The 21,467-nt window shown below is 37.3% G+C and overlaps 1 protein-coding gene across 1 annotated transcript in view; it reads left to right on the forward strand.

Moving 5' to 3' along the window:
* Positions 1-344: 344 nt before the first annotated feature.
* Positions 345-21,467, forward strand: part of Ythdc2 (YTH domain containing 2) — a 61,820-nt gene continuing 40,697 nt past the window's right edge. Inside the window, exons 1-10 of the mRNA XM_021214279.2 lie at positions 345-770; positions 2,001-2,091; positions 4,895-5,091; positions 6,332-6,531; positions 9,218-9,384; positions 11,858-11,960; positions 12,938-13,094; positions 15,919-16,026; positions 17,306-17,454; positions 19,312-19,447. Of these exons, the coding sequence (XP_021069938.1) occupies positions 542-770; positions 2,001-2,091; positions 4,895-5,091; positions 6,332-6,531; positions 9,218-9,384; positions 11,858-11,960; positions 12,938-13,094; positions 15,919-16,026; positions 17,306-17,454; positions 19,312-19,447 (1,537 nt within the window). The 5' untranslated portion in view covers positions 345-541. The remainder of the gene's footprint in view (positions 771-2,000; positions 2,092-4,894; positions 5,092-6,331; positions 6,532-9,217; positions 9,385-11,857; positions 11,961-12,937; positions 13,095-15,918; positions 16,027-17,305; positions 17,455-19,311; positions 19,448-21,467) is intronic.

The following is a 21,467-nucleotide window of genomic DNA, read 5'->3' on the forward strand; positions in this document are numbered from 1 at the left end:
ACTCACTGAACTTAGCTCCCACTAGACCACGAACCCCAGAATTGCGGGAAAAACCCTTGTTTCCTGCGCGTTCGAGTTTGTGACTCTAGCGCTTGGCAGAAGAAACCCGTTATAAAGAAAGGAGAGAAGCATTAAATGATCGAGTGGGTCACCGAATAATATGCCCTACAGTTAAATGACACTTTTGGAGAACCAAAGCCTCGGGGTCGTGAGGACCACAACGCCCCTCCAAGGACCGCACTCCCCAGCGCAGCACGGGCACAGGCAGCGCTCCGGCGTTCTGGGGTCGCGCGCGGCGCGCCCTCGTGACGTCATCACGCGCGCGCCCGCCCGCCGGCCGCAGCTTCTCCGGGTTACAGTGGTGCAGGCGCTTTCGCTTCCACCGCTGCCGTGAGCGGCGCTTTCCCGCCGGTCGCCTGCCTCGGCGCTGTCTTCCGAGCGGTAGGTCCGCCGCGTCCCCACCGGCTCCTCTTGTCTCTGTCACTGCTTTCTGGCAGCAGGCCTGGCCGCTCCCACGCGGAGCGAGCTTCTCCTCAGGGCCATGTCCAGGCCGAGCAGCGTCTCACCGCGTCCGCCGGCTCCTAGCGGAGGCGGCACGGGCGGTGGTGGCGGTGGCGGTGGTGGCGGTGGCGGCGGCGGCAGCGGCCCCGCTTCGTTTGGTCCTGGGGGCGGTGGTCGGGCCAAGGGCCTCAAAGACATTCGTATCGACGAGGAGGTGAAGATCGCTGTCAACATCGCTCTGGAGCGCTTCCGCTACGGTGACCAGCGAGGTGAGGCTTCTGACGGGGGACCTTGCGGGATGACACCCGCCTCCAGGCCCGCCCCTGATGGGCTGAGGGACCCGGGACCCGGCCGCCGAGGTGAAACCAGCGCTGTCTAGTGACTTGGTCAGAGTGGGATGCCCTGGGGGTCGGTGGGGTTAGGGAGCAGTCGCTGGGCATCACAAGGTGGAAAGGTTAGGTTACTCCCGCGTGGGAAAATGTTCTCCCAGGTACTTTTCTTCAACCCGAGGCTGCCAAGTCAACAGTATATTTTTAAGGAGTTGGTAAGCCCCTACCATCCTCGTTACTATTGAAAAGAAGGTGTAGCCTTACTTTAGCTGAAAAGGCTTCAGAGGAGGCTTTTGACATTATTGAAATTCTAGATGCATCAAATCAAACACAGACTTGTAAGTGTGCTTCGTACTTGATCAGGTTAGAGACCTATTTGGTACGAGCCTCCTAATATACAATTGAGTTCACCCGTAGTGTCTGCATAGCGTTATTGAATGCACATTTTGATTTGCTGGCTTAACTGATAATTTGCTGAGGCTTATTGTCTGAAACGATTTTGAACAGATAGTTGACAGAAGCAAAACCCTGACAAAATGTCGCAACAAATCCAGTCTGAAATATTGAATAAGAGCCCTCTACAGTTTTGAGAACAGAGACATGGGAGTTTGAGCTTGAGAATTCATCATTCTTGAGCATACCTCATTATTGAAGGAAATACAGTTTTGTTAAGTAAGATGGGAATAAGTTAAATTGTAAAATATGTCCATAGTTATACCAATTTAAGATTTCAGCAAAGGTAGTAATCTTTGATGGATTTTCAAGTCCTTTATCATATTTAGGCTTTATGTGTAGCTTAATAATTAATATCAGAATTCTGGGCTGAAGAGATGGCTCAGTAGTTCCTCTTGCAGGCTGCTCTTGCAGAAGACCCAGGTTTGATTCTCAGCACCCCATGATGGCTTGAAACCATCCAGTCAGCTCCAGAGGGTCTGATGCTTCTGATCCGTGGACACATATGGTATACACGGGCGCACACACACACACACACACACACACACACACAATTAAATAAATAAATATTAGAAGTTAATATCAGAATCCTATTAGATGTTACTAAATAAAACTACTTTTCATATAAAATATATAATTTGATTTAAACTTACATGTATTTTTTTTTATGTTTTATACCTGTAATTGTCTATAAGTGGAACCTTTTTTCCTATGTAGAAATGGAGTTCCCTTCTTCTTTGACCAGTACAGAAAGAGCCTTTATTCACCGACTAAGTCAATCTCTTGGTTTAGTTTCTAAAAGTAAAGGGTAAGTGTACAACTTTTCTTATTTTTACAAAAGTATTTACTACAAAAAAGTATACAGGTGTCTGACTACATTTAAATCATTATTTCTGCTTTAACTTTACATTCTTAAGTATAGTATACTTAGATAAACTCTTTTTAGGTCTGTACCAAGATCAGCTTTTCTTCCTCCAATCCACTTTACCTCCCAGGTGCAGAAAATAAGTTAGAGCCTGGGAGATGGCTCATCTTGTCAAAGCATCTGTTGTATAAGCCAAACAACCTGAATTCCATCCTCAGAACCCACCTTGAGCAAAGAAAGAAAAATAAAGCTCACTGAGGCTAAAACAGTAACTGTGTACTTCTATGGTGAAATGGGAGCAGGAGACTACAGAATGGGCCAGAAGTTTGCTCAGTGGTAGAAATAACAAGTGAGATCCAGCCTCACATAGGAGAAAGGAGAGAATGGACTCCTAATAGTTGTCCAGTGACCTCCACGTGGACCCCTGAACTTATACATACTCATGAGTTTAAATATTTTTAAAAGGTGAATATAGTTCCATTATTCGTGTTAGGTTCTTTATTTTTATTTTGACTGCTAAGGCGACAGATACTTTTCAATGGAGATTTAAATTTGAACCTGCTTGATTTGAATTATTTATACACACAGATGTAGTCTGTTAGAGAAGTTTCAGTTTGATCCATCAGTTTGCTTTTGGGCTTCAGGAAATAGTACTTTTGTAATCAGAGCCTCTACCTTAGTGTCTGGAGTATATTCATGAATTATGAGTAATTTCAGAAAAATAAAATTAGCTAAGGGTGAAATGTAGCAAAGCTTCCCAAGATAATTTTTAGAGGAATTAAAGTGTCTTGGCTTCACAGACATGTTAGAGATAGTCTTATTAACCAGGATACAGTGTTATAGAACTAAAATGATGTACTTTCGATCATATAGTCAATTAATTAAAGAATTATTACTGAAGAAATCCAGACTTCCATCATGCTTATTTAATTCCAACATGATTTCTACCATATGTAGTTAAATTTTTATGAAATGAACAGCACAGGGGAATGAATAGCCCCTGTATGCACTGAAATTTCAGACAATGAGAAACAGCACAGGGGAAAAGAACCTGCTACAGAGAATATGTTTAGAATCTAGAGATTCCAGTTTGCTGTGGAAATGACAGTTTTTAGATCAGGTTATTTTTTTTTCCCCTCTTGATTCAGAGTCTCAGGTAGCCCTGACTGACCTTGAAGTCCATGATTCTCAGGCTTTCACCTCTGAAGTGCTGCCAATATAAGAAGATGTTACCACATCAGCTAATTTAGACCGTGCTTTATCTCATCAGTTAGGGCAGATGACAGCATTGAGAACCTAAGAGTTCATTCTGGTATTCACTGAGGAACATGCGGAAATGTAAATGTTAGCAAAGTAAGAGCTGCACTTAGAAGACCTACAGCAAAAGCTACAGTTTAGCCCTCAGTTTACTGTTCTTTTATATCTTTTTTATTTTACACTTATGCATTTATGCATGTAAGGACACATTCATGTGCACACATGCCGTGGCACATGTGCGGTTGTCCGTTGGCAACTTGCAGGAGTTGGTTCTCTCTATCCATCATGTGCGTTCCCAGAATTGACCTCAGGTTGTCAGGGTTGTCAGCAAGTATGGCCCCAGTTTAATGTTCTTATGGGGAAGATATTGTTGACAAAATTTAAATGTAATGCAAATTGGGAAAATTAGAAAATAATGTCATTTTCACCAATTTGTAGTTCCATTGCTCAATAAAATATGATAGTTACATTATCAAATGAAAGTGTTGTGTGAAATATTTTCATTAACTATGAAATGATTTTTTTATTGTAATAGCTTTCATTTATTTAAAGTTTGCTCTGTGACAGATTTACCTCTAACTTCTTAATCATATGACTACCTACTTCAAAGTAGGTATTATTAACTTGGGATTAGAGCCATTCATAATTTGCTCATGTTCTCACCACTAACAAACAGTAAAGCTGGGATTCCCACCCAAGTCTGTGCTTTTTAGACTCAAGTTTTTCATCAGTATAACTTGGCTAAATTCAGGCATATATTCTTAAACCTTTCAGAATACATTTGGGACTTCTTGTGTCAATAACATTTTACCCAAGACTGTTGGTTTTATGACTTAAAGAACTCATGTAAAATATGGTCAGTTCTGTATGAACTAAACAGACACCCAGCCAGGAACTTGAGCTATTACAGAATTGTATAGTCACAGGAAAAATTTGGGGAAAAATTCTTTTCATTTACAGGGTATGTGCTTGAAGTAATTAGTGGCAGCACTGTGTTACACAGTTGAGCTTCAGCTATTAAAAGTGGCTCTTTTAGCAGGCTCTCCTGGAAATGTAATAAACACATTCCCAAAGCATCCCATGGGACATACTAATATGAACAGTCAGCCATCACCTTTTCAGTATGTTTAGGGACTTTTGTTCAAAATTTCTCACCTTTATATGCTTCCTGGTATGTATTAACTGGTGAGGTTGTACTCACCAAGAAGTCTGCTAAATTTAAATTTTAACATTTACGGGTGAGTTAAGCTTCTTTTCCCGTTTGTTATTGTTGATTTAAGAAATGGGTTTGTAGTATTTTGATATTTTAATTAAAGATACTCTTTTTGACTGCTCTATTTTTCTTTATTTATTGTTTTTTGGGGGGGGTACTTTTAATATCAGATTTTTTTTTCATTGTTTCACTTGAGATTATTTTTTAAGTAGGCATACATCATATGTGAACAAGTTGACTATGTATAGTAAAAACATTATTTCTATTAATATTCAGAAAGGGAGCAAATAGATACCTAACTGTGAAGAAGAAAGATGGATCAGAAACAGCTCATGCAATGATGACCTGTAATTTGACTCATAATACAAAACATGCTGTTAGGAGCCTAATTCAGAGATTTCCTGTCACCAATAAAGAACGTACTGAACTCCTACCTAAAACAGAAAGAGGAAATGTGTTTGCAGTTGAAGCTGGTATGTATTTTCCAGGGAGCTGCCTTATTTACCCTATTATTTGGCGATTATTTTTCCCGCCTTAGATTTACTTTTGAGAGCTAATATGGTACAAGTTTCTTTTCAGTTTTAATAGTGTGTTAAGGTGATTAAGAATTATGAGAATTTTGGAATAAAATAAAGTATTAAGGCATATTGTGCAATTGAACCGAGTTTTTTAAAGGTTGTAATAATAACTATTGTTCATTGAATAGTTACCATGTGCTTTGCAGTATCCTTACTCCTAGCCTCACTGTAGCAACCTCTGGGTGGTAAAATGTGAGCGTTGAAGAAGCTGGAGCGCAGAAGAGTGAAATGATCCATTTAAGGTTACTCAGCTAGCTGCTGCACACTGCTGAGGTGTGACTCCAGAGTCTGTGACTTTTCTGTGTCACTCGGTGCCTTGATGTGCTAATCCTCGATGTGGTACTTTAAACTGGGGCTTTCCTGAGAAGGGATGGGGAAGTCTTTTCAGTATGCTAAACCACTCACACAGTTGGTATATGAATTATAAAACAAAGTCATAATTTTATTCAGAAAAATAGCTTTCAGGGTGAGAAAATGATCTAACTGCCCAGTGTAGACTTGTATAGTTATTGTTGTGTATTGAGTAGGTCCACAGCTCATAGGGCATATGTGATCCTCGATATCAAATACCTTGGTTTATTTATCTTTAAAAGTTTGGTTGTTTTGCTATGAAGGGTTCATGGGCGCTATGCAGACATTCTACTATTGAGCTATAACTTGAGCCCTAAAGAAAGTATCTTAAGTGTGAACACATAGAAATAGTTTGAGCGATTTGGACAATACCTTCTTTATTATACCTGCCTTGCCATACATGGATTTTAGCTGAAATGCTCAGTTGGAAAATTCATTAATCACTAGAACGTTGTATTTATAAATATTATTCTATTTTTGACATTACTGATAGAAGCTTTATGATAAACACGAAAATAATTTATGTTTTGTTTAGTGACCATGGAATAATTAATTTTTATTGGTTTTCATATGTTATATGTGCATCGGAAACACTTGAAAAGACCCACGGTATTTGCTGACACTGGTAACCTGTAAACTCACACATGCAGGAGGGCAGTAGCTGACGCGCTGAGTAGTGAAGACTAGAGAAAAACATTTAGAGGAGCACAGGAAATTATGTAGCTTCACTTTTGTCATGTCAGTGTTGATCATAAACTTTCTGTCTGTTTATTCACTTTTGAAGAAAACCGAGAAATGAGCAAGACAAGCGGACGACTCAACAATGGCATTCCTCAAGTTCCTGTGAAAAGGGGAGAGTCTGAATTTGACTCATTCAGGCAGTCTTTACCAGTTTTTGAGAAACAAGAAGAAATTGTTAAAATAATTAAGGAAAATAAAGTAGTTTTGATAGTAGGAGAAACTGGGTCTGGAAAGACCACACAGGTTTGTTTTTTCTTTGTTTGTAGAAGGAAATCAAATTTTTCCATCTCATAGTTTTATGTCAAATTTATACTATGTATTTAAAAACAAACCTCAGGTTATTCTACTAATAGTTATTTCACAAATTGTTACTGAGTGCCTATAAAGACTCTATAGGAAGGAAATCTTTCAAATTACTACTATTTTGTTTATTTATTTATGATACAGGGTCTCTATGTAGTTCTGTCTGTTTTGGCACTTACTATGTAGAACAGGTTGGGTTGGAACTCACAGAGATCCTCAGTTGCTGCCTCTTGAGTACTGGCATTAAAGGCGTGTGCCTCCACACCATGCCTCATTCTTTATTTTTAAACTAATGCATTTTGCCTTTAAGACCAGAAGTTAGGTGATTTGTTATTTTGGGAGACTGGACATAGAGTTCAAATTCTTATTATTTTATCTATTAGATGTGAAGTCTTCATCTAGCATTGTAACCCTATAACCATTGTAAACCTGTTTTCATTTATAAAATGGAACTGATACTTAGTTCATTTTAGAGTGAGATTTAGAGGTAATCTCTACAGAATGCCTTATATAAAATACTAACTAGTTCCTACTGGTAGGATTTACTTTAATGCTAAGATGCCATTACATTTTTTCCTGATGTTTCTGTTCTGTGAACCACAAACCTAGACAGAATTTAAAGAAGATTTTTGCCAGTTTCAGGAAGTAAAGTATTTTTTCAGTATTTCTCCTTATTTATGTTTATAATGTAAGTGACATGGAGGCATTATGTAGAAAATGAAAGAATTTATTCATTTTTTTTTTTGGTTTGGGAATTTTGTACATGCATATAATGCATTTTAATCAGATCTACCTTTTCCTCCCCTCCAATTTCTCTCCCATCCCTTGCCATGATTTCTTCCCAACTTGATGTACTCTTAAAAAACCCACTCAGTTCACTCAGTATGCCTCTCAGGGACTGAATCCCTGTAGAAAACTGACTTTCCCTTCACCCAGCCATCAGTAGAACTTATGAGCTTTTCCCATATCCATGCTGAGATTTTGACTGGCTTGATCTTGTGCAGATCCTATACAAGCTGTCACAGCTACTGAGAGTTCATGTGTACAGTGGCACTGACATGTTTAGCAAATACTGTTTTGACTGCAGAAACCGACTGCCTATGGCACTTAGAGTCTTTCTCTTCTGGTTACAGTGATTCCTGAGCCTTGGGTTAGGGTGTGGTAGTGCTGCCCTATGTAGAGCTGAGCACTCATACTCTTATTCTTTGTACATTGGCCAGTTGCAGGTCTCTCTATTAACCACTCTCTACTGTGTAAAGAAGATTCTCTGTCAGGGTTTAGAGATACACTAATCTACAGGTATAAAATAAAAGCAGGGGGAATTTATTACTATATTCATTTAACAGAACAGTACTTTTGAAATCATCCCCCAGGGCCTATGACCTAGCCAGTTTCAGGATTTTGTCCCAGTTAACAGTATCAGGTATGAGTTCTGTTTTAAGGAGCAGGCTTTGAATCCAGTCAGTAATTGGTGGTTTACTCCCATAAAATTTACACCACTGTTGTTCCAGTGGGCACATCTTGCTAGGCTATTAGCTATTATAGCATGTAGGACTCACATCTGGGTAACTGTTGATCATTTTTCTCCCCCTCGTAACATTTAGCACTTTGTAAACTAATTAGTAGGGAGAATGCTTCCAGGTCATCAGCTTGATTTTTCCATGTCCTGTGCCTCAAGTATGTGATGTCTTCAGGAATAGGGTCTTACCAAATTCTGGAGGGTAACCAACAGTGGTGGCAGTAGTTGTAATGTAATGGGACCCTACTGAACAATGACTCAAAAAGATGTAACCCTACTGTTCTTTTTGAGAGCATATTGTGTCTGGGGAAGCATTGTCCCACATTATAGGGCAACTCCATTTACACTCCTTTTATATAATGTTCATGTATTTTAGGAAGCTTGTACAGTAATAGGTTTGCAGCATTTGTCAGCATGGGTCTGAGTTATCTTCATGTGATTTTGTACCACATGCATGCAGTGCTCACAGGGATCAGAAGGAGGTCTCAGATCATCAGGGTCTGGAGTTACAGATGTTTGTGGGCTTCAGTGTGAGTGCAGGGAATTGAATGAACCCAGGTTCTCAGGAAGGATAGTGAGTGCTCTTAACTACTGTGCCATCTTTCTAGTCCCAATAGGATTTCTTACTTTAAATATTTATGACCCTCCTGAATTTCGTTATAGAAAAGTATTTGTAATTCTAGGATTGTAGGGTATTTTTATTTTTGTGATGATTTTGACTATTAAAAAAATTCCAGTGGGACTTTGTCATTTATAGGATAATTTGGGGGAAGTTAACCTATAATAATGATCATTAACATCCAGCATTACATATTCAATATACTCTGGTCATTTTTGTTTTCAGTAATATTTGAAGATCTTCTTTACCTTGAATATCTCTTGTTAGATTTCATTTACAACATTTAGGTTTAGTTTTCATTGTGAACAAAAATCTCTTAAAACTATTCTTTCTCATTGATTATTAGCAGTTATATGTGACTTATTGATTTGAAGATTAATGTCTTGACATATTATGGAAATTTGAAATTTGATGTTTATTTGATTTGGTTTGATATTTCTGGGTATGCAAAATGAATACCTTATAGTGTTTTAAAATTTTTGGTTTAGATTCCTCAGTTCCTGTTAGATGATTGCTTTAAAAATGGCATCCCCTGCCGAATATTTTGTACTCAACCAAGACGACTAGCAGCGATTGCTGTGGCTGAAAGAGTTGCTGCAGAGAGAAGAGAAAGAATTGGTCAAACAATTGGTTATCAGATCCGATTAGAAAGCAGGTAACGACGGTCTCTTACCTTTTATCATACTTAGAGCTAGCTAAGTGTATATATTTAACTAAAAATAGAGGGTTAAATGATCATGTGACATGGAAGGAGGAAAGTTCCCCCCCTAGACAGAGAACACAGACAGTGAATGGCTGTGGAGAGAGGGCAAATTAAGTGGTCAGTTCTGAAATCATGAAGCCATGAACCACAAAACTGGACTGAGCAGGTCATCTTGAGATATTTATGTGCACATTTATGTAACAATAATAAAAAGGGTATCATTTGATGTGTGGAACATGAGAGGGGCTGGGTGAGGGAGGAAAGTGAAGGGGAAATGACTTAGGCCGGGAGCCATCCCCAGCAATGGCTGGGTCTGCAGAGGAGATGAGGAGTCCGAGAGGGAGGAGTGAGTCAGGCATGGGCGTCAGGAACTTTGCAGCCTGACTGACGGTCAGAGTGCTGCTCTCCTTATCAGAACTAGGTAGGCAAGGGTAGAAAGAGGCATGTTATTGCAAACATAGATCGCATCATTTTTGTTTAGTCATTAATAAACAGTGACAGAACAGAGTTACCTTTTATAATCATTTTTCCTCATCAACCCATAGCCCAACTTTTAAGAATCTAGAGGCATATTTTGCCAAAGTATGGCAGCTCATTCTTGTGTTAGTAGCTCTTGAGTTTCAAGGGTACTAGATAAACAGAAACTCTCCAAGCCACCCTAGGCAGTTTGCCATGTCCCAAGCACTACATTATCAATCTTTAATGGTCAGAGTACTAATTGTCATTAGGCCCAAGAAAAGTCTTCAGGCCAAAGCTGCTGCAGTTATTCACTTTCTGTTGTAATACAAGGTTTATATCTTTGTAGAATTTATATGTCTAATCTTGGCATTCTTTTGTTACTTGGTCATATGGTACAGTGGCCCTGTACAAGCTAACTTTTCTAAGAAGGAGAGGTCTTAATACTTCTCTTTTACCATTTATCCTTACTAACCATTCTTTGTCTATAAGCCCATGTGTAGGACAGAGATAACTCCAGTCAATCTAACTTTGTTGCTGTTTCTTTTCCTCAAGGGGCATGCCATATGTGGTCCCCAATCTTACATTCCACATAATCTCCTGAGTGTATATTAAGAAGTGTCTTTTAACTGGATCTGCTACCAACTTCTCTAGCCCATTGAATCTTGTTTACCTTTTTAAGCTTACTTTGTTCTGACTACTATCTTGTTCCTGAGTAAGTTCAGGGACAAATGTTGTAAGAGTATCTTGGAACCAGATCCTCATAAAGGAGATCTCTGGGTGTCTTTATTTAAGTCACAACTTCTAGGACATAAGGAAGACCTTTCTAGTAGTGTCAGATAGAGATATTTCCCTAAAAGCAGGACAGGTAGTATGCTCAGGACTTTCTTGGGGAAGCTTAGAAGCAGTACTCCTGGGAGAAGGCATAAATGAATCATAAGGAATTTCCCATCAACACAGTTTTCCCAAATTGTACAAACACTAAAAGCTCTGTAAGCACGCAACATGTGGAGATCAAGACCAGAAATGGCATGATAGTGACTGTAGTGTATGGCTCAGCCTTGCTGGATCTTTGTCAAATGGCTGTGCTGGCTTTATGGCTTTCACTGGTCCCAGCCAGATTTAATTATGTTTTATTTAACATATTAAAGAAGTCATAGGAGACAAAAAGTTAACTGATAGTTTTGCTACTGTATTCAGATATTGATACCATATCTAAAATTAGGTTTTGAACAGCTGAGCCATAGGTATAAATCTTGTTTCAGTGTCATGATCAAATAGAAGCTGTTTCACCTTGCTGAGACTTTATTTTATATATGAGGGTACTATAGCATCTAAAGTCTAGAACATTGATCTACTGAGTTGAGATAGGAACTCAGTAAATGATAGTGATTCAGTTTTAGTGATAGTGTGCAACTGAGCATGTCTTATCCACAGTGCTTGGGAAGTGTATCAGATTGTATAATATTTTGGATTTGGATATTACTATAAAGTAAACTTTACTGCGTGAGCTTATGGAGTGTCTGAAATCTGAAGCGAGACATTTGGGAGTTTGGATTTCTAGACTGAGAATGTTTAGCCTGCTGTAGCCTTCTTGACGATGTTAGCATTTCTTGGTTTGTAGCAATAAAGTTTTTTTCACTTGTACTGTAATTTTTTTAACCGAATTAAAATTTTTAAGGTTTTTTTTTTAACCTACTTATGTTCTTTAACAACATATAAAACTTAATTAAAAGCTGTTACTGAAAAAAAGCTGTTACTGATGAAATTTGTGATTGTCAGACATTATATACATATTATAACTTTTCTAACAAGTCACATATACCAGTACATTAATATTCAAAATAGTAGTATGCCTATTATATCCATAATATTTGTTAAACTGTATGTACAGCAAACATTTAAAGTAGTTGTATTTTAATGATGTAAAAGATTTGTAATTGTGCACTTCATTTTGATTTTTAAAAAGGGTTTCGCCAAAGACACTTCTGACATTTTGCACTAATGGGGTTTTGCTTCGTACATTGATGGCAGGTGATAGCACATTGTCAACTGTGACCCATGTTATTGTGGTAAGACTATTGCTGAATTTGCCATGTGATACTGAGACAGCTTAATATTTAATTACATAGTGATACTTTTAGAATAGGGTAAAAGGAAAATGAATTATTGTTTTTAATAGATTGTGTTCAAGGTAATTTGGTATAATTATTAGAAATATATCTCATATTATATAAAGGTGCTATTACCTTTGGATTTTATGGGAGAAATAACCAAATAGGACAATTTTTGAAAATATAATTTTCATCTATGAAAATGATGTATATAATTAGAATTTTCTAGAAAATTTAGTCTCTGTACTTCTTAATTAATCTTTTATTGCCATAGATTTCCTAATTGCAACTATATACTTTAAAGTCATTTAATTTCATGGTTAAGTTACAAAATTAATTAGCTACTTGTTAAGTAAAAACTACTCTCTTACTAAAGTATTCTAAGCTTTTTTTCCTAGTTTGCATCAGAAAAAAATAGATTAAGTTGTAGTCCTTAATAAGCAGGTTTTAGAAACCTTGCCTAACCAAACGGCTCACTTGATCTGTAGTAGTAAAAGTTACCTGTACACAGAGGATTTTCTTTGTTTGAGACAATGTCTTGCTATATCATTTCGGCTTCTACCTTGCCATCTTCTAGTTTTAGCTTCCTCAGTAACCGAGATTACAAGGATGTGCTATCATGCCTAGCTAGACATATATTTAAATTGATTTTGTTTATATTATTACTGCATTTAATAGACTGAGATAGTTTAGAGTTTTTAGTAGTTTTTGTAGTTTTAAAGTCTATGAAAAAGATTAGTACTTTGTCATTTACAGTAAGTTGTTAATGTACAGTGATTTCTGCATTGTAAATACTGCAAACTGGTCTGTGGTATTGATTGACCTTTCCTTTTTTAAATTGAGCAATATAAATCCAGCAGTGTTTTCTGTAAAGATGAATCATCCATGGTATTTTACCTGAGCCATGGTTTTGTTTCTGTTTCTGTTCCTCACAGGATGAAGTGCATGAAAGGGATCGATTCAGTGATTTTTTACTTACAAAATTAAGAGATTTGTTGCAAAAGCACCCAACTTTGAAACTAATTCTTTCTAGTGCTGCCTTGGATGTGAATCTCTTCATAAGATATTTTGGAAGTTGTCCAGTGATATATAGTACGACTATCTGTTTTCTTCTTTAATTTCTTTGAAGTAAAATTTTGCAGTGTGATTATATTTTATTTTTATTTTTTTAACAGAAATTCGGAAATATTCTAAAGTAGAGGATATTCATTCATGCTTCCCATGACACAGGCTTCATAGTGGTCTGTCTCTTCTTTGGCCTCTCCTTTGCATCTGTAGCTCTCTGATGCTGTGTAGCAAATCCGATGATCTAATCTTGAAGAGAAATGAGCTTCTTTTTGTCCTGTGTTTCTTTTTAAACAAGCTCGGCACTTTATTACCTGCTCTCTTGAAATAGTCTTTTATACTGTTCTATTCATCTGCTTGCAAACCCCAGGCTCAAGGCTGCCAAAATCCACACTTATTCTTGGTTGGTGAGGTCTGGTCTAACCCACCAACATTAGGCTTCCTCTCCCTGTACATTTTACTGCTTGAGCTATACCTCTTAGTTCCTTCACATTTTATCTTATCAGCATCTGACCCAGCTACCTCTTTATGTTGTCTCTCATCCTGAGACAGGATGTGTGAATTTAGGTGCCCTGACTCGTTTGAATCTTCATTTGAATAATTTTGGTTTCAGGCCCCCTAATTTTGTCAGTTTTAAATGATAGGTTTTCTATCAGTATTACTCACCATCTCTAAGTGGGGTGGGAGGGGGCCCTTTCCACTCCTGACCTGTGCTGCTAGAGAAGGCGTTTATCCCAGTAATGTCCACCACTGGAATTGAGTTCTTGTTGGTTAGAAACTGTAGCCCCTTTTCTCCTGGGCTGCCGTGTTCACTTCTGAATGTGGCTCTGCTTCCCTCCCATCTGCTAGTTCTCTTGTTTTTGGTTTTGTTTCCCTGCATTCCAACCATACTAGGACTTCCTTTGTATGTTTTCAAAGCTCTTACTTGATTTTCTTATATTGGTGCTTTTCTTCCACTGGGTCACAGGAAGGCATCTTTTAGTCTACCATCGTATTCAGAGATCTCTTCGTCATTGTTTTATAGATTCACTGTACAAGTTTTCTAAAGGATGATTGATTTACATTTTAATTGTTAGGAGCTGTTCACTTAGCATTTTTACTGAAATTTACATTTTCTTCATTTTGTATGACTGTGTGTGCGCGCGCATAAATGCTATAGTACTTGAGTGCAGGTTATAGGACAGCTTGTGGGAATTGGTTCTCTCCTATCTAATGTGGACCCCCATTTAGGAATTAACAATATTATTTTGATGCTGGTTTAATTACTAAGCCCAATATTTAGATTTTAGGCAAAAGTTTTATATATATATTCTATGACATCTCATGGTTTTGTGTGTGTGAGTTATCAGATCTGTTTGTTTTGGGTCATTGCTTCTTGACTCTTGTTCTTCATTATTGTGTTTTCTCTCTGGGCTCTTATATTGGTATTTTTTAGCCTTTATTTCCTTAATCTTTTCCGTTTCTATTCATTCTTATTTCCTTCTCTCTTCCTGCTTTTATTTTAGAGCTCGGCTAGCTTTTACAGATGGACAGTTAATTCCCCCGCCCCCTTTTTTTTTAATGCTCATGGCTTCTATTTTCTGTTGTATACTGATGATTGTTCTCCAGAGTTTTGGATATAGAATTTATAGACATCACTTCTAATATGTCTAAAACTGAATATTTAATATATCCATTATGGTTTTATTTTTGTCCTGCATATTTTGGATAATACCTAAAGTCACCTAAGTCTCAAAGTTGTACATTTGTCTGATAAAATTAATAACATTTGCTTGGATGATTAAACACATAAAACTGAAACCTGTGCTAATTGAAAGTTTGATTTGAGTTTTCACCTTTGATAAGTGTGAAGGGAAATGTCAGTCTTCACTGGCTAGCTTACTTCTCTTTAGCATTCCTTGTTTGTCAGAGGAACATTCCTATCAGGCAAGATGACTTAAAAAGAAATTATTTTCATAACAAATGTAATTATGATTTCTCTTCATTTTACTTTCTGTTTCAATATTCTATCTGGGTTTTTAAATTCACTTTAAATCTTCATTATCACTATTATTTAACCTGAATTCATGTATTGCCTGACGTACTATACATATTGCTACCTGGTGTGGCTTTATTCTGGCTTTTAAAATTTTATTTTCCAAATTATTATCCTTATGTTCCTTTCTGAAGTGAGATTTTGTTGACATTGAGCACTCTCTAAGCCTTGAATGACCTTTATTTCAGGACACGGACCCTTACTGTGACTTCATTCATTTCTCTGACTTTAACTTCTCTCTGATTCTTCTACATGCCTTTTAGTTTCTTGAAAACAGCCTCATTTGGTTCCACTCTAGTGACTTTGTATTTTCTTCATATGCTATGGTTTTTCTCTGAAGCCAGTTGTTTTGCCTCCTCCTTCCTCATGAATCGATACTTTCTTGGTGTGGTCCCTTCCTTCTGTGGTATGCTGTCATAACATCCTGTACTTCTTTCTCTAGGACTTTCTCATTAGACCTTGCACAGCATTCTGTTTCCATGTTACTGGTGTTCTCTGGCTCATGAAAGTGGGAAGTACTGCAGTTTGTACTTAGCATAGTCTTCCCGATTCCTAATGTGATGCCAGGCTCATGGCAAGTGGGTAGTAAACAGTGGGGGAAAGCAGTTGAGTACTTGTCTAGAATATGAAGCCAGCTGTTCATTCTCGACAGCTGTCTACAGAGAAAAGTTACAGTTAATAGGAAGTATTACGAGAGTCACTGGAGCTTTAGAACAGCTTTTGCATAGTACAAGATGCTTCTTTAAATGTGGGAATTCTGTTTTGTGATTTATCTATTGGATGCAAATTGGATATTTAAAAATTCTTATTCTTTAGTACAGGGAAGACCATTTGAAGTAAAAGAAATGTTTCTGGAAGATATTTTAAGAACTACTGGATATACCAACAAAGAAATGTTAAAGTACAAAAAGGAAAAGCAACGAGGTAGGGTTTTTTTTCTTTTTAAAGAATTTACTATTGAAAATTATGTTTATAATTTTTACATTATAAGTTTATCTTATACATCTTAAGCTTACAGAAGAACTAGTACACTTGAACATATTTTTTTCTTGCATATAATTAGATGAAAATATGTGATAATTATTGTCCCAAATACACTTTTTAAAGAAAGCTTTGTTTATTGTTATTACATGTGTGAGTGTTTTGCCCACAAGTATGTCTGTGCACCATAAGCATGTTGTGCCATGAGAGATTTTATAGAATTGGGATGCTGGGATGCATGCTGGGATTGAGGAGTTTGCATGTATCTGAATCCCGAATCGTAATCAGTGTTATAAGAAAGCAGGGAGATGTATACTGCTCCCTACACACAGCTGACCTTAGTGTGTGGAATTAGGAAGTAGATGGGAGGGAGCCCAAGGATTGTCTGATTGATGACAGCAGGCTTATTTTTCTTGAAAATGTCAAGCTTTCCAATTTTTTAAAACATAATCTCATTTTATAGCTCACATAGGCCTGAAACTTGGTTAATCTTTTCCCTCTGCCTACTAAATGCTAGAATTGCAGCATGTTCTCTATTCCCAGAAAGTTTTCCAAATCGGTATAATTATAGGGTTGGTCTTTATTTCCATCTTATCAATTTTGCCTTAAAAAAAAAATCTTACAGTGGCATTCTGTGTTTAAGTGTATGAATTATTTGGAGTTTATAATCCTTTTTATAGTATACTTGGTTGTACTCTTATTTCTTTGTTTACTATGTGTGATTATGGGCACATAACTCTGATTCTGTACTTGAATATGTAATTAACAATTCCCTCTATCACCTCAAAAGTACATCATGTCTTACATGTAAATTATGAAGCTTGTAGATGTTAAAACGTTTGGAACGTCTGATTCCTTGTATGTCAAACAATTGATATGATGATATAAGCTTAATAAACAATTTAATACAAACTACTATATGAATATTAGTCATTAATTTATATAGTAGATAGATTATGGGTAAAGATTCTGTTTCTAAAATTCTGGGTCAGAGGCAAACTTCTTACTGATAGATGAATGAATGTTTTTATGTAGCTTCATATGTCCTTATGTTACAACATAACTTTATGAAAGACTCACTATAATTTTTAAAAGTGACTCCAAAGTATAGCCAACTTTTAAGTGATATGACATTCACTTAGGTTTATTCGTTTAAGCAAAGGAACACGTTATCAAAAGGAAAGGACCAAGTACTTATTTTTTTTTTTCCTTTCTAATTTAGAGGAGAAACAACAGACCACCCTCACAGAATGGTACTCAGCTCAAGAGAATACATTCAAGCCCGAATCTCAGAGACAGAGAGCTATTGCTAGTGTGTCTGAAGAGTATGACTTACTGGATGATGGAGGTGATGCTGTCTTCAGTCAGCTGGTAAGATATTACTGGTTCATAATGATATTTTGAGTAAAATTTTTGTAGGTTATACAACTTTAATGAGGTAATAGCACTTTTTAATTTTGTTATTGGAGGGTAATTTTCTTTGTTTTAGACTATAACATATTTTCAGAATAATCTAATTCTTCATTTTTTAATAGGGTTGGAGATTAAATCTAGGCCCTTATAAGCACTTTATCCCTGAGCTATACTTATGATCCCAAACTGTCTTTAGAAGAATAATTTAGCTACTTCTTAAAAAGATTTATTTATTTTTATTTTATGTGTAAGAATGTTTTGCCTGCATGTATTTGTGTGCACATCAGTACAGGTACCCTCAGAGGCTGAGAAATGGGATCCTCTGGAACTGGAGTTACAGGTGGTTCTGAGCCACCATGTAAGTGCTGCTGGAGACCGAACTTGGGTCCTCTGTAAAAGCTGTACATGCTTTTAACTGCAGAACCATCTCTCCAGCCCCAAATTTAGCACTTTTTTAAAATGAGAAGATAGATAATGCTTAACATTTTATACTAGTATTTTAATTCTGATATATCCAGAATTATACTTGAGTTTTAAAAGAGGCTTCTGAAGGTTGTTTTAAAATTGTTCAGTGTAAGGAAGATCTCTTTGCATTAGCAATCAACATTTTGACTTTTGGCCATGAGCCTAGTCTTTAATGGCTGAGCAGTCTCTCCGTCCGTGAGTGTGACTGTGTAAACTAGCGGTTTTAAGAACGAGGTTGGACATTAAACATAGGAGAAGTTTCTAAAGCTTGGTGGAATCTCTCCCCGCCAGCAGTGCTTCTGAGTGTGGGGATTGGGGTAGGGAGAGGACTTCTTTTGGGCTTTTGAGACAGCCCAAGTTGTCTGGAGCTTGCTGTGTAGCATGGGGTAGCCAATACAAGGAAACTTGTATTTTTCTGCCTCAACTTCTTGAGTTGCTGGGATTATAAATGAGAGCTTCTCATGTGCTTGATATAGTAACTTGTTTTAGTATTAAGAAGTTCTAGGGTAATGTTTTCTCTGATGTAGCTGCAAAAGAAACCTGTATTATTTACCAGTAAACCACCAAACACCATTAGTTCATGTGGCTAGATCATAGTACTTTGCCGACAAGGTCACTTTCAGATAAAAGATGATAATACAGTACTATGAAAGATAATGTTTGAAAGATAAAATTAGTGACTTTTTATATAACAGCATATGCATGTTATATGTTTTTTAGTTCTTCTGATGATTGTAGCCATTTTATTTTCCTTGCAGCAGATACATTTTTTTTTATTTTGATTCTTTGTGAATTTCACATCATGCTAAACCCCAGTCCCAGGGGATCCCTCATATTGGTCCTTCACCCATGCAACCTCTCCCACAAAACAAAACAAAACAAAACAAAACAAAACACATACATACATACAAACCAACAACAACAACAAGACAAAACAAAGCATAGGAACCATCTCATCATGGAGCTGTCACACAGTGTGCCTCACAGTATGTCCCTCTGTCCACATATCTTCATTGGTCTGGTTTGAGATCTCTGAATTCGGTGACACTATCAATATTGGATCCTCATCGAGACTCTTCCCAGTTATTCTGTTGTTACCCTGTGTCTTGGAGATCCTGCAGTTTTGGATCAGCATGTCCCAACTGTTCTTTGATGATACAGATTTTGGGTGAACCAATTCATAGCCCTGGATCTGGCATGGGTTGTAGGTGAGCCTGGCAGCAGTTGACTCTCCCTTATCCACATCACCAGGGCAAACTCTCCAGCACTGTTATGGTAAGGCCACCTACACGGCAAACAGATACCAAGCAATTAAATAATTTATAATCTTTGCTTTTTTGTCTCTAAAAGACAGAAAAAGATGTGAATTGCCTTGAACCATGGTTAATCAAGGAAATGGATGCCTGCCTTTCTGATATATGGCTACATAAAGATGTTGATGCTTTTGCTCAGGTCTTTCATCTTATTTTAACTGAAAATGTTAGTGGTAAGTTTATTTAAATTAAATATTTCTCTTGCCATTATTTGTGGTACAAATACAGTCTAATTTAAAAAGTATGCATGGCACATTTTGTTTACTATCATTAATTTTATTTTGGAGGGCTTAATATTGCTTCAAATCTTGTTAGTATCTCCACAGAGATTTCCTAAACTCTTCACAGATATGATAGTTATTTACAAAAATGTTTTTATAAATTTGTGTTGTATGTATCCATGTAATCTGCTCCTTGACTCTGTGCTGCAGAAAAAAAGTATCTCAAAGAGGTTTGTTATTGAAGAAGAAATGGACAAGAAAATGGGTAATAACTTTGGGATTCCATGAGTCACTTAGTAAATGATGAATTTTTTTATGTTGATGTTTGTGGGCTCAGGTTCTGATCTGCATACACCCATGAACTTTATGTCATGTGATATGTCTTCATTACTGAGTTATCCTTTTTTAACTAGTTGACTTTCATGGATATTTGCAACCAGATATGAACAGATACAATTCTGTAGACTTCTAGGCACTGTTATAATTATTAGCCTTTCCGTTTTGTTTTGTTTTTTAAAACACTTTCTTCAGCTTCTGATGTTTCAACTTTGCTTTTTAAAAAAAAATTTTTTTTAATCTATTAATTCTAGGTTTTCTGGACAGAAAGTAACCCGTAACCCCCATCTTCAAGTACATGGACCTCAATTTTAGGACCTTCATTTTATTATTTCTGCTTACATTTATTCTTTAGATGGATCTCATCTATTAATGGCCATGATGGTTAGCTTTAGTTGTCAATTTGAACCAATCCTGAATCACCTGTGAAAGAGATTCTCAATGAGTGATTATATACGTTGGATTAGGCTGTGGGAAAGAGATTCTCAATGAGTGATTATGTACATTGGGTTAGTCTGTGGGAAGATTGCCATAATGAGTGATTATGTACATTGGTTAGGCTGTGGGAGAATTGCCGTAATTGATGTTGGGAGATCCAGCCCACTGTGGGCAGCACTAACCACTAAACCACTGGCCTAGTTTTCCAAGGGGGGAAAAAAAAAGACCCTCAAAGGCCTTTCCAAATTGAGACTGTTGTGGCTTTAAATTTGAAATGTCTACTGTAGATACATGTATTTGAATATTTGGTCCTTGCCTGTGGCACTCCTTGGGAAGTTGTGGAACCTTTAGGAGGTAGAACCTTATTAGAGGAAGTTGAACACTGTGGGTGGGCCTTGGGGCTTTTATAGTCCAGCCCTACTTCCCGGCCTGCTGTGTTCTTACTGCCAAGTGTGAACAGATGGTCTCATGCTCTTCCACCACACCAGTGAGCCCCTGGCATGTCCTCACCTCACCTCCAGGATGGACTGTTTGTCGATTCACTAACCATGAGCCAGAATAAACCTTTGTTTCCTTCCCTTGCTCCTTGTCAGTACTGGATCATAGAGAAAAGTAGCTGAGTCCATGCCTTCCGCTGCTGTCCTAAACTCATTATCCAGCACTCTTCTTTTGTTCACTGTTCTGAAGGCACACGAGATGTTTCTCTACATTCTTACTATATTTTATGCTGTGTGTGTGTGTGTGTGTGTGTTTAGGTGCATACATGTTATGGTCTATGTTTGAAGGTCAAAAACAAGTTGTAGGCGTTGGCTCTGTCTTTCTTCCCTGTGGGTTCTGGGGATGTACCTCGTTTTCAGCTCAGGCCTGGTGGGCAGTTGCCTTTCCCTGCTAAACCTTTCCCTGGCACTGCTTTCCTTGTATTTGCTGATTCATTCCTGTCTTTCACCCTTTAATTTTATTTATTTTACCTGGAATTCTGACTACAGAATCTGATAGATAGACTTAATGGCCTCTTTGTTCTAGGCCTCTGGTTAGTTACTGCTTCTCAGAGAGGCCTTTTTCTGGTTAATAAAACTGTATCCTGTTGTTACTATTTTGTTAATCTACTTTGTTATTTTTAATGGCTTAATCACTAGTGATTTACTTTGTTACTATTTCCTACCCATCTTACACTGAGTGCAAACTTAGCGAAGGCAGA

Source organism: Mus pahari, chromosome 15, assembly GCF_900095145.1.
Source record: "Mus pahari chromosome 15, PAHARI_EIJ_v1.1, whole genome shotgun sequence".
Lineage (NCBI taxonomy): Eukaryota > Metazoa > Chordata > Mammalia > Rodentia > Muridae > Mus > Mus pahari.